Below are 15,730 nucleotides of genomic sequence, written 5' to 3' on the forward strand. Positions count from 1 at the left end.
GCACTTTACGCACTTTAAGCGCTCAACGTTTAAAGGTACCACTACTAAGCTTTCCTCTCTGATTATCAAGACCGTTATAAATATTCAGTCCGATCTGTTTGGTTAAAGAGTGTTAAGTTCCGATTTGAAATTGTCTTGTTGTGCTTTCTTGAATAGTAGGTTGTTCGAGCGATAGCATTTTTTTGATTTTCTCAGCTTTGCATCTTGCTCGAAGAATGTCCAAGTAAAACAGAAAAGTTGGCGTTGCCCGGTATAAGCGCTTCCAATCAGAAAAGAGCTCAACGTTTAAAGGTACCACTACTAAGCTTTCCTCTCTGATTATCAAGACCGTTTTTCGAATCTCATTATGGTCGACTTTATAAGAAGGGCTTAAAGTGGACTGTTTTGGCCACTGGTCCTTTGACTGTTGCAAAAAAAACAGATGAGGTACTCGCAGTTTCAGTTGACGTCATAGTTCCAAGCAAAACATTTGATGACGGTATGCGACGACTCGACAAATTCTTTGAAATTATTGAAGAAAACGGTTTAACTCTTCGTTACGACTTGGGCCATATTGTTAACAAAGACGGCATAACACCTGGCGAAAATAAGGTGAGCGCTATAAAAAACTTTAAGGTCCCCTACTAACGTGAAGGATTTCAGACGATTTTTGGGTCTTACGGGTTTCTTTCGAAAATTTGTTTACGACTTTGGCGTAAAGTAGAGTAAAACAGCTTTGATTGGGGATATGCAGCAGTTTTTAGTCGAAAATGGATACCATAGCTACGAACTCCAATCCTTGGCCGTCGCTACTAAGGTTCCGACTAGGAAGTCAAACTGTCTCATGTGGATGAGTAGTTGCAGGAAATAGTACACGCCATAATTGCGGAGACTGGCTACTAACCATGCAGCTTCAGGATAAGGCACTTGTTCAAATATTAGCAGTTTTGAAGGGACAAGACACAGGAAATCAGCTAAACCAACTTTAAGCCATTTATACAGTAATGTCGAAAACGAAATAGGTTTCGTTGTGCCAAAGAGCGTGATGTGGTACCATTTCGTAGGCTTCACAGTGATGACTTGGGACCATTTGTTCGAAGCGAATGCGAAAATACCCATTTACTAGCCATATCCGATCTATTCTATAAATATCTGTTTGTAAGGGCAGTTAAAAGCACTAAAGACACAACATTTAAAATAAAGGTTCGAGCTACTTCGGTCTAGATTATATATCCGATCGTGGAACTGGGTTTACCTCAAACTAATTGGAAGAATTTACAGTATTCAAACTAATTGGAAGAATTTACAGTATTCTTCCAATTAGTTCAACGAGATTCAACACAATAATAACGCCTCGTGGAAATGGACAAGTCGAGCGCGCAAACCAAACTAATCTTAACAATGTACGTACCATGAACGACAACTTAAAGGATTGGGATCTTAACTTGCAATGGAGTGTATACCCTCAAAAGTATAAATATCAGTATTTACACCAATGGGTTCGGTGTTTAACTTCAATCCCATTGACGTTGTCTGACTGCAGCTATAAACGCGGACTTGGAAGTTCAGGATAAGGAGACTGTCGTTGAAAACCGAAACCAAGCTGTCGTCAATATTGCATATGCGACCCGAATGGAAACCACGGTTTGACACTAAACATGGTAACCCTTCTATCCGCTCCCCAGGTAGTCTTGTAGTCGTTGAAAACGAACCACCTGCGGCAGGCGAATCACGTAAGCTCGAATCACTTTAGCAAGGACCCTATATCATCATCAAGGTCCTTGCAAATGATAGCTATGTCATCGAAGATACCCCAAGTAAACAGATTACAAGGCGTAAATATTGTTCTGTGTATTCGTCTGACAAAATTAATACTCTAACATCGTTGAGCTGGATGTTTCCGGCGATGTCGAGAATCGAATCGAGGACGTACCGAGGTCGATTCGAATGCTGGATTGGCCGAGCTGTCACGAACCAGTTCTAAAACTTTATCAATGAATCCAAATGGGGTGTCAACTCCTAAGGCGAAAAGCGAGGAGTAGATTGTGCAACGACACGAGTAACGTCAGAGAGCGAAAACGAATATCGCAACGTACAACGATCTAGTTTTAAGCCTGTGCAGTGTGAACAGAAAAAGGAGACAGCTTTAACAAACAAAACTCATATTCTATTACATAATCTTAGCGTATTCCTTTTAATTTGCTCAAAACAGAAATACGAAGCCCTTAATTGATTAGGGTTTCATATCATTTATTTGAATTTGAACGACAGAAGTCACTCAAAAAGCTTGGTGCCCACTCTTTGTCGATTTCCTGTTTTTCGCCTGCACGTATTCGTCGCAGGCAAGGCCAAAATTAGTTTTGATCATTTATACACATTTTCCGACAAAATTTAAAAAATTGTCTTCATGACCTGTGTTTGCACGATTCAATTATTTTCAGTTTTAAGCCGTGCATTTTTTATAGTTAGCATGTATTTTGGCACTTAAAAAAATTATACCAAAACAAGAAAGGAAGCAAACTTCGGCCGGTCGAAGTTTATATACCCTTGCAGTTATTACAAATCGACTACATTTCGATTTCTATGCCTATATTACTAAAAACAATGAAGCTATATCGATTTTGCGTTAATTTTTCCATCGTTTCTATGGCAGCTATATGATAATGTTGTCCGATATTAATTTAAGTAAAACCGTAATTCCGTAATATTTAAATATTTTTCCGATTGTTCCCATGGGAGCTATATGATATAGTCGACCGATCCGGCTCGTTCCGACATATATACTACCTGCAATAGAAAGACAATTTTTCGGAAAGCAGATAGCTTTAAAACTGAGGGACTTATTTGCGTAGAAAAGGACAGACGGACAGACAGACAGACAGACGAACATGGGTAGATCGACTCTGCTGGTGATACTGATCAAGAATATATAGGGTCGGAAATGTCTCCTTGACTGAGTTGCAAATTTTTGACTGAAATTATAATAGCCTCTCCAAGGGTATAAAAATTAAAAACTCGTTTATTTTAAAGTGTTAAATAGGTTTTTCACCTGTTTTCATGCCAATATTACATTTTATTTTGAGTTTTGGTGAAACGATTTTGGTCATTGAGTGCTCATTAATATAGAAGCTCGACAACATTTGAGAAAGGTAGTAACACCCTACAGTGTTAAAATAAAGGTTATAGGAAAAAGACTATCTTAGTCTTACTCTGTAAGGCTCATGTAAGTCGTATATATAATATATATATATAATATATATGATTTAACACTAGGGGAATATAATTTCTAGTTGACCTTCTTGGCACAGAGAAGATACGTGGGTATCAATCTCACCACAAATAAATGGCAAGAACTGTTCTTGTACTACAGGCATAATTGAACATCACATGCGTACATAATTACGAGAGAATGACACATAACTGAGGGACTGCCGTTAATAAAAATTGTAAAAAAAAAGCGATCCAACATGGCTCCCTCCCACCTTTTACCTGAGGTAACGCGGACAATTTTAGAAAGATAATTTTTAAAAAGGACCTCTTGTGTCCTGCCACTCAGATAACTTAACTAACCTTTGTGACCTACCATTCAGATAACTTGAGATAACTTCAGATAACTAAGAAAATGAACTAGAAACCCTAACAGGTCGAGTTTCGGAAAAACTTGACTTGTTAGGTTTTCCAGTTGATCTTCTTAGATGGATCTCAAGTTATCTGAATGGTAGGTCACAAAGGTTTTAAAATTCAATTCCTAAAATTCTCCGTGTTACCTCCGGTGTCCCACAAGGGAGCCATCTGGGTCCGTTACTTTTTACACTATTTATTAACGATCTTCCATTAATTATAAGTCATTCTCGCATACTTATGTACGCAGATGATGTTAAGTTATGCCTGCAATATAAGGATATTTCCTGCCATTTAGACTTACAATCCGATCTAGATAATTTTCAAAACTGGTGCCGAAATAATTTACTAAAACGGTTACTTTTAACGGTTCCAAGTGCAAGCTGATGACTTTTTATCGGGCCAATCCGATATACGCGACTTACACGTTAAATGGCAGCTCTTTGGATAAAATAACTCTTGCAAACGATCTTGGCGTTATCTTGGACCCTAAACTAAAATTTTCTAATCACATTTCGTCCATGGTTAATAAAGCCAGAGGAGTGCTTGGATTTATTAAAAGGTGGTCAAAAGAATTCGATGATCCTTATTTGACTAAAACTTTATTTATTTCCTTCCTTCTATTCTAGTAGACTTCAGTTGATTAATTTACCCTCCCTAGCTAACCGTAGAACGATACTTGGTATTATCTTTATTTATAACCTTATACATGGTGATATTGACTGCCCCGACTTGGTAAGTCGGCTAAACTTTTCTGTGCCAAGTAGATTAACTAGAAATTATATTCCCTAATTTTAAATCATTGTACTACTAACTATGCCTTGCATGAGCCTTTCAGAGTATTATGTTCTGACTATAATAGACTTTTTCCTGTAATCTCAAATCTTGACTCTCTGCCGCTCCTAAAACGAGTAATACTTGCCCTTTGGCATTAATTCCGGCAATGGCTCGTAAGCACACGTCCTCTCTTGAAGCTCATCGGTCACAACGTTGTAATGAACTTATTTTGTTTATTCTGACTTATATAGGCCACTCTTACGAAGAAGAATCTTTCTGTTTCTGTGCACACGGCACCACACTCTCTTGCCGTACTACCGTAGCGGGAAATTTCGCCGCATATCTCTCAACAGGTAGGGTCTACCTTGGTGATCAACTCCTCACAAAGCTTGTTTGTGATCCTGAGTCGAGCAATACTCGAGCCAATAAAAACCGCCACTTTTTGTTTGAATGCTCACAACAGCAGTTGCAGGAATGACTCTATGATGTAGTCGCATCGAGATTTGTGTTTGGGGAATATATATGCAGCAACGTATGGTGTGAGGAATTGCACACTCTGCATCTAATCGATTTGAATTTTTTGACAGTGTCTCCCTTTCGAAGGCAGTTAATGCACAAGGGTGATTGTTACAGCCGACCCTTTAATGAAAGCTTCTAACAGCACAGATTTATGAATTTATGTTTTTATTATTTAAATCAAATTACAAAATTAAGATAAATTCAAGAGCTTTACAAAATCTTCCTCTCTTATTGAGGATCGCACTGCAACTGTCTGGGCGCTCGATTTTCGGGGAGATGTCTCGATTGGTGTCGGGTCCAACCGATGAATTTATGTAAGTTAATTGACGTTTAAAAATGTACTGGGGCGGTAACATTCCCCCCCACGTAAACAGCTATGGGGTGTTTACATTTACTTAGAAGCAACGTCCAGTACAGCTATTTTGGTTGGCCGTACATAATACCTTGTTGAGTCTTTATATTATAGTAGCAGATGGAACTTGACCATCTTTGGCTGTGACGACCTCTGTAATTCGTCCTTTGGGCCAAAGGTTCCTGGGCAGATTTTCGTCCACTATGATTACGACGTCGCCAACTACCAGAGGTTGTCGTTTGGCAAACCATTTAGATCGCTTGGTAATTATTGGCATGTATTCCTTAACCCACCTCCTCCAAAATAGATCGGCTAGTTGGTTGTCTCCTGCCTCCGAGGAAACGAAGGTCAGTGGGCGGGAGTTTATTACGTATTCTGCACTTGTAAGAGCATTTTTGAGACTTTTGTCTTTGTAATTGGCGATCGGGGAAAGGATTTGAGTACCATTTTTATCGATCGAATTAAACGTTCCCATGCCCCGCCCATGTGGGGTGCGGCAGGTGGATTGAAGCGCCATTTTATTTTGTCATATTTTATAACGAGCTTGTCAAACTCAACATTCTTAAACTCCTCTTTGACAATCTTTTCAGTTGCATTAAAATTTTTTCCATTGTCGGAAAATATTTCCTTGCCAGGCACTTTACGCACTTTAAGCGCTCAACGTTTAAAGGTACCACTACTAAGCTTTCCTCTCTGATTATCAAGACCGTTATAAATATTCAGTCCGATCTGTTTGGTTAAAGAGTGTTAAGTTCCGATTTGAAATTGTCTTGTTGTGCTTTCTTGAATAGTAGGTTGTTCGAGCGATAGCATTTTTTTGATTTTCTCAGCTTTGCATCTTGCTCGAAGAATGTCCAAGTAAAACAGAAAAGTTGGCGTTGCCCGGTATAAGCGCTTCCAATCAGAAAAGAGCTCAACGTTTAAAGGTACCACTACTAAGCTTTCCTCTCTGATTATCAAGACCGTTTTTCGAATCTCATTATGGTCGACTTTATAAGAAGGGCTTAAAGTGGACTGTTTTGGCCACTGGTCCTTTGACTGTTGCAAAAAAACAGATGAGGTACTCGCAGTTTCAGTTGACGTCATAGTTCCAAGCAAAACATTTGATGACGGTATGCGACGACTCGACAAATTCTTTGAAATTATTGAAGAAAACGGTTTAACTCTTCGTTACAACTTGGGCCATATTGTTAACAAAGACGGCATAACACCTGGCGAAAATAAGGTGAGCGCTATAAAAAACTTTAAGGTCCCCTACTAACGTGAAGGATTTCAGACGATTTTTGGGTCTTACGGGTTTCTTTCGAAAATTTGTTTACGACTTTGGCGTAAAGTAGAGTAAAACAGCTTTGATTGGGGATATGCAGCAGTTTTTAGTCGAAAATGGATACCATAGCTACGAACTCCAATCCTTGGCCGTCGCTACTAAGGTTCCGACTAGGAAGTCAAACTGTCTCATGTGGATGAGTAGTTGCAGGAAATAGTACACGCCATAATTGCGGAGACTGGCTACTAACCATGCAGCTTCAGGATAAGGCACTTGTTCAAATATTAGCAGTTTTGAAGGGACAAGACACAGGAAATCAGCTAAACCAACTTTAAGCCATTTATACAGTAATGTCGAAAACGAAATAGGTTTCGTTGTGCCAAAGAGCGTGATGTGGTACCATTTCGTAGGCTTCACAGTGATGACTTGGGACCATTTGTTCGAAGCGAATGCGAAAATACCCATTTACTAGCCATATCCGATCTATTCTATAAATATCTGTTTGTAAGGGCAGTTAAAAGCACTAAAGACACAACATTTAAAATAAAGGTTCGAGCTACTTCGGTCTAGATTATATATCCGATCGTGGAACTGGGTTTACCTCAAACTAATTGGAAGAATTTACAGTATTCTTCCAATTAGTTCAACGAGATTCAACACAACAATAACGCCTCGTGGAAATGGACAAGTCGAGCGCGCAAACCAAACTAATCTTAACAATGTACGTACCATGAACGACAACTTAAAGGATTGGGATCTTAACTTGCAATGGAGTGTATACCCTCAAAAGTATAAATATCAGTATTTACACCAATGGGTTCGGTGTTTAACTTCAATCCCATTGACGTTGTCTGACTGCAGCGATAAACGCGGACTTGGAAGTTCAGGATAAGGAGACTGTCGTTGAAAACCGAAACCAAGCTGTCGTCAATATTGCATATGCGACCCGAATGGAAACCACGGTTTGACACTAAACATGGTAACCCTTCTATCCGCTCCACAGGTAGTCTTGTAGTCGTTGAAAACGAACCACCTGCGGCAGGCGAATCACGTAAGCTCGAATCACTTTAGCAAGGACCCTATATCATCATCAAGGTCCTTGCAAATGATAGCTATGTCATCGAAGATACCCCAAGTAAACAGATTACAAGGCGTAAATATTGTTCTGTGTATTCGTCTGACAAAATTAATACTCTAACATCGTTGAGCTGGATGTTTCCGGCGATGTCGAGAATCGAATCGAGGACGTACCGAGGTCGATTCGAATGCTGGATTGGCCGAGCTGTCACGAACCAGTTCTAAAACTTTATCAATGAATCCAAATGGGGTGTCAACTCCTAAGGCGAAAAGCGAGGAGTAGATTGTGCAACGACACGAGTAACGTCAGAGAGCGAAAACGAATATCGCAACGTATAACGATCTAGTTTTAAGCCTGTGCAGTGTGAACAGAAAAAGGAGACAGCTTTAACAAACAAAACTCATATTCTATTACATAATCTTAGCGTATTCCTTTTAATTTGCTCAAAACAGAAATACGAAGCCCTTAATTGATTAGGGTTTCATATCATTTATTTGAATTTAAACGACAGAAGTCACTCAAAAAGCTTGGTGCCCACTCTTTGTCGATTTCTTGTTTTTCGCCTGCACGTATTCGTCGCAGGCAAGGCCAAAATTAGTTTTGATCATTTATACACATTTTCCGACAAAATTTAAAAAATTGTCTTCATGACCTGTGTTTGCACGATTCAATTATTTTCAGTTTTAAGCCGTGCATTTTTTATAGTTAGCATGTATTTTGGCACTTAAAAAAATTATACCAAAACAAGAAAGGAAGCAAACTTCGGCCGGTCGAAGTTTATATACCCTTGCAGTTATTACAAATCGACTACATTTCGATTTCTATGCCTATATTACTAAAAACAATGAAGCTATATCGATTTTGCGTTAATTTTTCCATCGTTTCTATGGCAGCTATATGATAATGTTGTCCGATATTAATTTAAGTAAAACCGTAATTCCGTAATATTTAAATATTTTTCCGATTGTTCCCATGGGAGCTATATGATATAATCGACCGATCCGGCTCGTTCCGACTTATATACTACCTGCAATAGAAAGACAATTTTTCGGAAAGCAGATAGCTTTAAAACTGAGGGACTTATTTGCGTAGAAAAGGACAGACGGACAGACAGACAGACAGACGAACATGGGTAGATCGACTCTGCTGGTGATACTGATCAAGAATATATAGGGTCGGAAATGTCTCCTTGACTGAGTTGCAAATTTTTGACTGAAATTATAATAGCCTCTCCAAGGGTATAAAAATTAAAAACTCGTTTATTTTAAAGTGTTAAATAGGTTTTTCACCTGTTTTCATGCCAATATTACATTTTATTTTGAGTTTTGGTGAAACGATTTTGGTCATTGAGTGCTCATTAATATAGAAGCTCGACAACATTTGAGAAAGGTAGTAACACCCTACAGTGTTAAAATAAAGGTTATAGGAAAAAGACTATCTTAGTCTTACTCTGTAAGGCTCATGTAAGTCGTATATATAATATATATATATAATATATATGATTTAACACTAGGGGAATATAATTTCTAGTTGACCTTCTTGGCACAGAGAAGATACGTGGGTATCAATCTCACCACAAATAAATGGCAAGAACTGTTCTTGTACTACAGGCATAATTGAACATCACATGCGTACATAATTACGAGAGAATGACACATAACTGAGGGACTGCCGTTAATAAAAATTGTAAAAAAAAGCGATCCAACATGGCTCCCTCCCACCTTTTACCTGAGGTAACGCGGACAATTTTAGAAAGATAATTTTTAAAAAGGACCTCTTGTGTCCTGCCACTCAGATAACTTAACTAACCTTTGTGACCTACCATTCAGATAACTTGAGATAACTTCAGATAACTAAGAAAATGAACTAGAAACCCTAACTGGTCGAGTTTCGGAAAAACTTGACTTGTTAGGTTTTCCAGTTGATCTTCTTAGATGGATCTCAAGTTATCTGAATGGTAGGTCACAAAGGTTTTAAAAATTCAATTCCTAAAATTCTCCGTGTTACCTCCGGTGTCCCACAAGGGAGCCATCTGGGTCCGTTACTTTTTACACTATTTATTAACGATCTTCCATTAATTATAAGTCATTCTCGCATACTTATGTACGCAGATGATGTTAAGTTATGCCTGCAATATAAGGATATTTCCTGCCATTTAGACTTACAATCCGATCTAGATAATTTTCAAAACTGGTGCCGAAATAATTTACTAAAACGGTTACTTTTAACGGTTCCAAGTGCAAGCTGATGACTTTTTATCGGGCCAATCCGATATACGCGACTTACACGTTAAATGGCAGCTCTTTGGATAAAATAACTCTTGCAAACGATCTTGGCGTTATCTTGGACCCTAAACTAAAATTTTCCTATCACATTTCGTCCATGGTTAATAAAGCCAGAGGAGTGCTTGGATTTATTAAAAGGTGGTCAAAAGAATTTGATGATCCTTATTTGACTAAAACTTTATTTATTTCCTTCCTTCTATTCTAGTAGACTTCAGTTGATTAATTTACCCTCCCTAGCTAACCGTAGAACGATGCTTGGTATTATCTTTATTTATAACCTTATACATGGTGATATTGACTGCCCCGACTTGGTAAGTCGGCTAAACTTTTCTGTGCCAAGTAGATTAACTAGAAATTATATTCCCCTAATTTTAAATCATTGTACTACTAACTATGCCTTGCATGAGCCTTTCAGAGTATTATGTTCTGACTATAATAGACTTTTTCCTGTAATCTCAAATCTTGACTCTCTGCCGCTCCTAAAACGAGTAATACTTGCCCTTTGGCACAAGATTGATCTTACTATTACTTTTTTCCCCGGACCTTTACCTATATTTTCTTATCTCGCGTCTATCTTCTCGTGAATCGTGCCGTACGATACACGGCTGCGCCTCTCGGTCGGTTGGGCGGGTAAGTGAGCCGTGGGACTCCGTGCGAAAAAAAAAACTTCGTTTTTCAAATATGCAGTATGACGTCAATAGATATTTATGGTCGATAGATATTTATATATATATTGGTCTATAAAGACATTGTGTGTCGATAGATATTGACCATCAATTCCTTAAACCATGTACATCTTTGTGGGATTTACAGTGGTTGCTTTATATATAAGTCGGAACGGCCGGGATCGGCCGACTATATCCTATAGCTGCCATATAACTTAACGATCGGAAATGCCATAACTTTGGTTTTTGTTAAGTTAGGAAGTTGGGATTTTCTATGAGTTTTTTTTGGCCAATCAATCCGACATTTCAAAATTTCATAAGGATCAGCCGACTATATTCTATAGCTGCTATATAACTGAACGATTGGAAATGCCATAACTTTGGTGTTTTTAAAGTTAGGAAGTTGGGATTTTTATAAGTGTTAAGAATGCATCATATGAATAATTTTGGAGAATATAATTTACAGAATATTCTGCAAGGGTATTTCAACTTCGGCTCCGCCCGAAGTTAGCTTTCCTTTCTTGTTATAATAATTATTTGCATGGAAAAATTGTGTGTGGACTGAGAAGAGGAATCTCACTAAGTTGTGTGCTAATCTCACTTGTTTTGTGCTAGCCCTTCTAATTGCGCTTTCCCCGTACAAAATGTTTGGAGCTTGTTAATATTCTGTTAAACATAAAAGTTTTTGTTAGCGACGAGTTTTTTTTACGTCTATGTTGGCCGTGATTCAATTAGTTTGGGTTATACAACTTCTCCTTTCGCCGATAACGCGCGAAAGATAAAATTATATACTTGAATTATTATTTAATTACTGTGCTGTAAAATTAAAATTTAACTTTAAATTTAACTGCAAAATTAAAATGAAATATCCAAAACCATTCACAACATAATTCACATCGGCGCAACGTTAGGCAGATACAACTAAAACTTAAAAATAAACAAAATTAAGACAAGCAAATTACACCACTAAAACATTTATTTAATAAAAGTTTTTTTATTATTCATACTATATATAGTCGTTATCTATCGTCCCCTACATAAGCCACTGCCACAAAAAAATTTCCTTTTTTATCAGTAAAAACAGGTATCGACAATTTCCTGATTTTCAGAAGAGTTTCATATGATTGTTTTAGAAAAAATCGACTTTAAGCCAATTTTTAGGGCATAATGTCTGTACCTGTAAATAAATCTTTTAATAGTTTTTTTAAATCAACCTTTTAAACTTCACTTTTTCAGGTTTTGCCGGAAAATGTTAGTAATCACAGGTTTTCTAACTCGTTTTGTTTGATATCAACTAACCTGCAACAAAAATTAATTTTAGATTTTACTCAAAAAATTGTAAACACAAACTATACACACCTTTAGAATGCAATGTTATGTGATGACAATATATTATCAATAAGCAAAGTAACTGCATATATGTGCATTACAATGGTATTTTATTTTATTATATATTAAAGTGGTCGACAATGTCCTGAAAAAGGGTGTTGCTAAACCGTATAGTAAATGTTTGCCATCTCAATAAGATTTCACGAAGGCAATACATTTTCACCTATTAACGACACAGTGCACAATCAAACAAGATTCCAATCTCTTTTATTTTAAAATATTTAATATATATCAATTTGACGATACAATTCGATTAAATTTTAGTGTTACATCATTTAAAAGTAAAAATTTGTTACCGATGTCGCGATGTGCTTATCAAACCAATGATTTGTCTTTTGAAACTGGGGAAGGAATGCCTTGGAATCCTCCCCTTTCTGTTCCAGCCCTGTACATCCATAGCATGGAAATAAGAGACTGGAATATACATTTCCTCCCCCGAATATATTGTACATACTGACGTATTAAATGTATAGTTTAAATCGTTCTAAAATATCATGAAGTAGAAATTTTATTTAATTTAAACACAATGTGCAATTTTTTGTTAAGTCAAATTTTGAAAATCAAAATGTTAAAAAAAATATATGTACATATATACAGAATATAAATTCATCTCGCAAAAATTATGGAATTTTCTGTGTGTTGCCCGTTCATTTATGGTTATTCTATTCAATTATATGCATCTTAAAATAACTTTTAACAAGTAATACAACTCGAAATGAAATTCCGAAAGATAATTACTTTGTTTGGGTTTTTTAAGGTCTTTGGAACTTTTATACATATTTAGAGAAAGTTTTTTATACCGAATTATATAAAATATTGGCGCATGCGCAATATATATAGGATAAACCATAAAATAATTCCTATTTGTTGGTTCTAGTTCTATAACAATATGACGACTAAATCAATTAGTTTCCACAGAAAATATGAAAATCGACATAGGTTTGTTGTTTTTTAACATTATAAAAACTAAGCTAACCAATTTTTAAGAAATTGGTTTTATCTAAACATATAGCCTCCGTCACCGAGGTACATATATGTTTATGCTTTAGCCGCCATAGAAACTAACTGTTTTTATTTTCTGCTTTTGAAGAAATTTACAATTTATAATAAAATGTTTTTATACCATTTTTTGAGAAATACCTTCTGCCATACTGGCGTACGATTCTGTGCGGTACAAGTTATCGACAAACAACTTTCCAACAAGCCTAAAATTTCTTATTAGTTGATCCCAAAAATTGACTAAAACCCTATTTAACTTCATGTTTGCACATCATTATTTTTCTATGCCAAACCTATCTACAAAAAATTACGGAGCTTTCCCTTAAGGGGGTATATACCTTTTTTTGTCGAAAAAAATAGGAAAGTTTGAATTTTTTTATGTATGTAACTATTATTTTTATCAAATGAATGTTTATATTTTCTGAAAGTTTAGATTGTTGACAATGTTTATGCAAAAATGTTTGAAAAAATATTTAATAGTTTTTAAGGTGTGGCTGTTTCCCTTAAACGCCTTTTTTTTAAAGAGCCTTGCGGTGATAATTCCCCAGGACAAATGGGTCAACTGATACCGAAAAAATATTTCATTAGTTTAAAGTAGTATCCTGTACTTGAACGAACGTTTTAAAAAAAATTTTTTTTTTGTTCATACGGGAACGTTTAATGCAAAAAATGACGTTTTTGGACGCGAAAATTCTTACAAAATAATCTATTTCGGCGAAATAAAAATTTTTACATGACAAAACGATCGTTCAAGTACTAATAAAATTCATTACGAACATTTAAAAATAAATTTGAAGAAAATCGGTTCAGTAGTTTTTCGCCAATCCATATCACCGCAAAGTCATTTTTAAACGAGGACGGAAGCTAACTTCGGCAAGCCGAAGTTTTAATACCCTTGCAGACTTTGACGAAATTGCTAAAAGTGAAAAAGTAGGGAAAGGAATAAGGTATAAATAAGTAAACTAGATTTGCATCGTTTCAAGTCAATTGCTTTTATACTGCAAAAATGTCATATACAAATAGAAAAAAAGGGATACTTTCGCAGCCTTTAACAATTTTTCCTATCTCCTTTAAGATATAGACTTCCGAGCGGCAAGCGCTTTTACCCTAATCAAGATATGCGTAAATAAATAAGAATTGGAAAATTTTATGTTAGTAGCTTACACACTGCGCGAAATATTCTGATAATCATCAAATTTGGACCGATTTCACCCTATTGTTCCTATGGGAGCTATAGGATATAGACGTCCGATCGGCACGCGCTTTCACCTTGATCAATGTATGCATAAAAAATAGGATTTGGAAAGATTCATGTCAATAGCTTGTATACTGCGTGAAATATCCTAAAAATCATTAAATTTTAACCGATTTTACCCTTTTGTTCCTATGGGAGCTATAGGATATAGACGTCCGATCGTCACGCGCTTTTACTCTGATCAAGGTACGCATAAAAAAATAAGATTTGGAAAGATTTATGTCAATAGCTTTTACACTGCGCGAAATATCTTCCATTCTTGCAAGTTATATCCGATTGTTCCTATGGGAGCTATAGGATATAGACATCCGATCGGGGCGGTTTTCAAACTTGATCTGCGTACACTTGTTTTAGGACGACTGTGAAAGTTTCAGATCGCTAGCTTTTAAACTGAGCTCGCAAACGGTATTGAAACAGACGGACAGACGGACAGACGGACGGACGGACAGACGGACAGACGGACAGACGGACAGACGGACATGGCTATATTGACTGCCCTATTGATCCTGATCAAGAATATATATACTTTATAGGGTCGGAAACGTCTCCTTCACTGCGTTACAAACTTCTGACCAAAATTATAATACCCTCTGCAAGGGTATAAAAAAACCTTTTCGAGATATTCGCGTTTAAAGTTTCAAGTTTGGGTTTGGGCGGGGACGAGGCGCGCGGCTAGGAGCGCTGTAACTTTTTTTCTACAGCTCAAATCTCTATGAAAATTTTGGGAAATATTCTCAAGAAGTTGTTCTTTAAGATAAAGCAAAAAAAAAATTTCGATTTTTTGAAAATGAAAAAGGTATATACCCCCTTAACTCGATGACGCAATAAGTCGACTGCAGTGCTGCTGGGACCTAAGTAATTTTTCAAGCTCAGCTTAATGCCATTTCCTCGCTGATATACATTTCTTAGTTTTTTTGTAACCAAATATTGACCGTAGTAGTGTTATACTATATAAATAGCACCGCTATTATTATTATTCATTATTACTATTACATACTTTTTTGTAATATGGGGGAGCCAAAATAACAAGGAGTGGTTCAAAGACTACTCAATAACATCCGAACACGGAATAATTTCAATTTTTTTCACAGCTCTTCCGAAAAATGTTGTAAATGTTTTAATGCTATAATTTTTGTAACATCCATCAAATAAATTATTTGAAAAGCCTGTGCAAGCTTCCTGTCGTTATAATCCAATCACGCAGAACTGACGTTTATACTTGTACCTTGTTTTAATTTGCAAATTAAAACAAAAGAAATCTGTGAAAACAACAGCAGAACTTACAAAAATTATTATAGGCATTATAATTTTTTGCTGTTAGGGGTTAAATGAACACGATAGTGAAGAAATCGGCCTAAAATTGAGTAGAAATCGAAAAAAAACAGCTGCAACATCCTCGCGCCAATATACTCATTAAGTTGAATATATTTCGCTGTCCTATCAATTTAAAGAAATAAGATAGCTGTGTAAAAAATCAATGAACCGCTTTAAATTTTGATGTCATTCTGGAATAATCGGATTTCGTATTTATCGATCAAAAACAG

At 36.4% G+C, this 15,730-nt stretch overlaps 1 protein-coding gene across 4 annotated transcripts in view; it reads right to left on the bottom strand.

The window, feature by feature from the left end:
• The window catches only part of LOC123037892 (acetylcholine receptor subunit alpha-like), a 159,040-nt gene that overhangs the window by 128,481 nt on the left and 14,829 nt on the right, over positions 1-15,730 (bottom strand). For 2 of the 4 annotated variants that reach the window (XM_044460717.1, XM_044460720.1), the window contains exon 1: positions 12,229-12,364. The exons of 1 other annotated variant lie outside the window; for it this stretch is intronic. In XM_044460717.1, coding sequence (XP_044316652.1) covers positions 12,229-12,359 — 131 coding nt within the window. In that variant the 5' untranslated portion in view covers positions 12,360-12,364. Of the gene's footprint in view, positions 1-11,902; positions 12,365-15,730 lie in introns of those variants that run through there. One more of the 4 variants, XM_044460718.1, reaches the window with a different exon arrangement.

Source organism: Drosophila rhopaloa, unplaced genomic scaffold, assembly GCF_018152115.1.
Source record: "Drosophila rhopaloa isolate 14029-0021.01 unplaced genomic scaffold, ASM1815211v1 contig_204, whole genome shotgun sequence".
Lineage (NCBI taxonomy): Eukaryota > Metazoa > Arthropoda > Insecta > Diptera > Drosophilidae > Drosophila > Drosophila rhopaloa.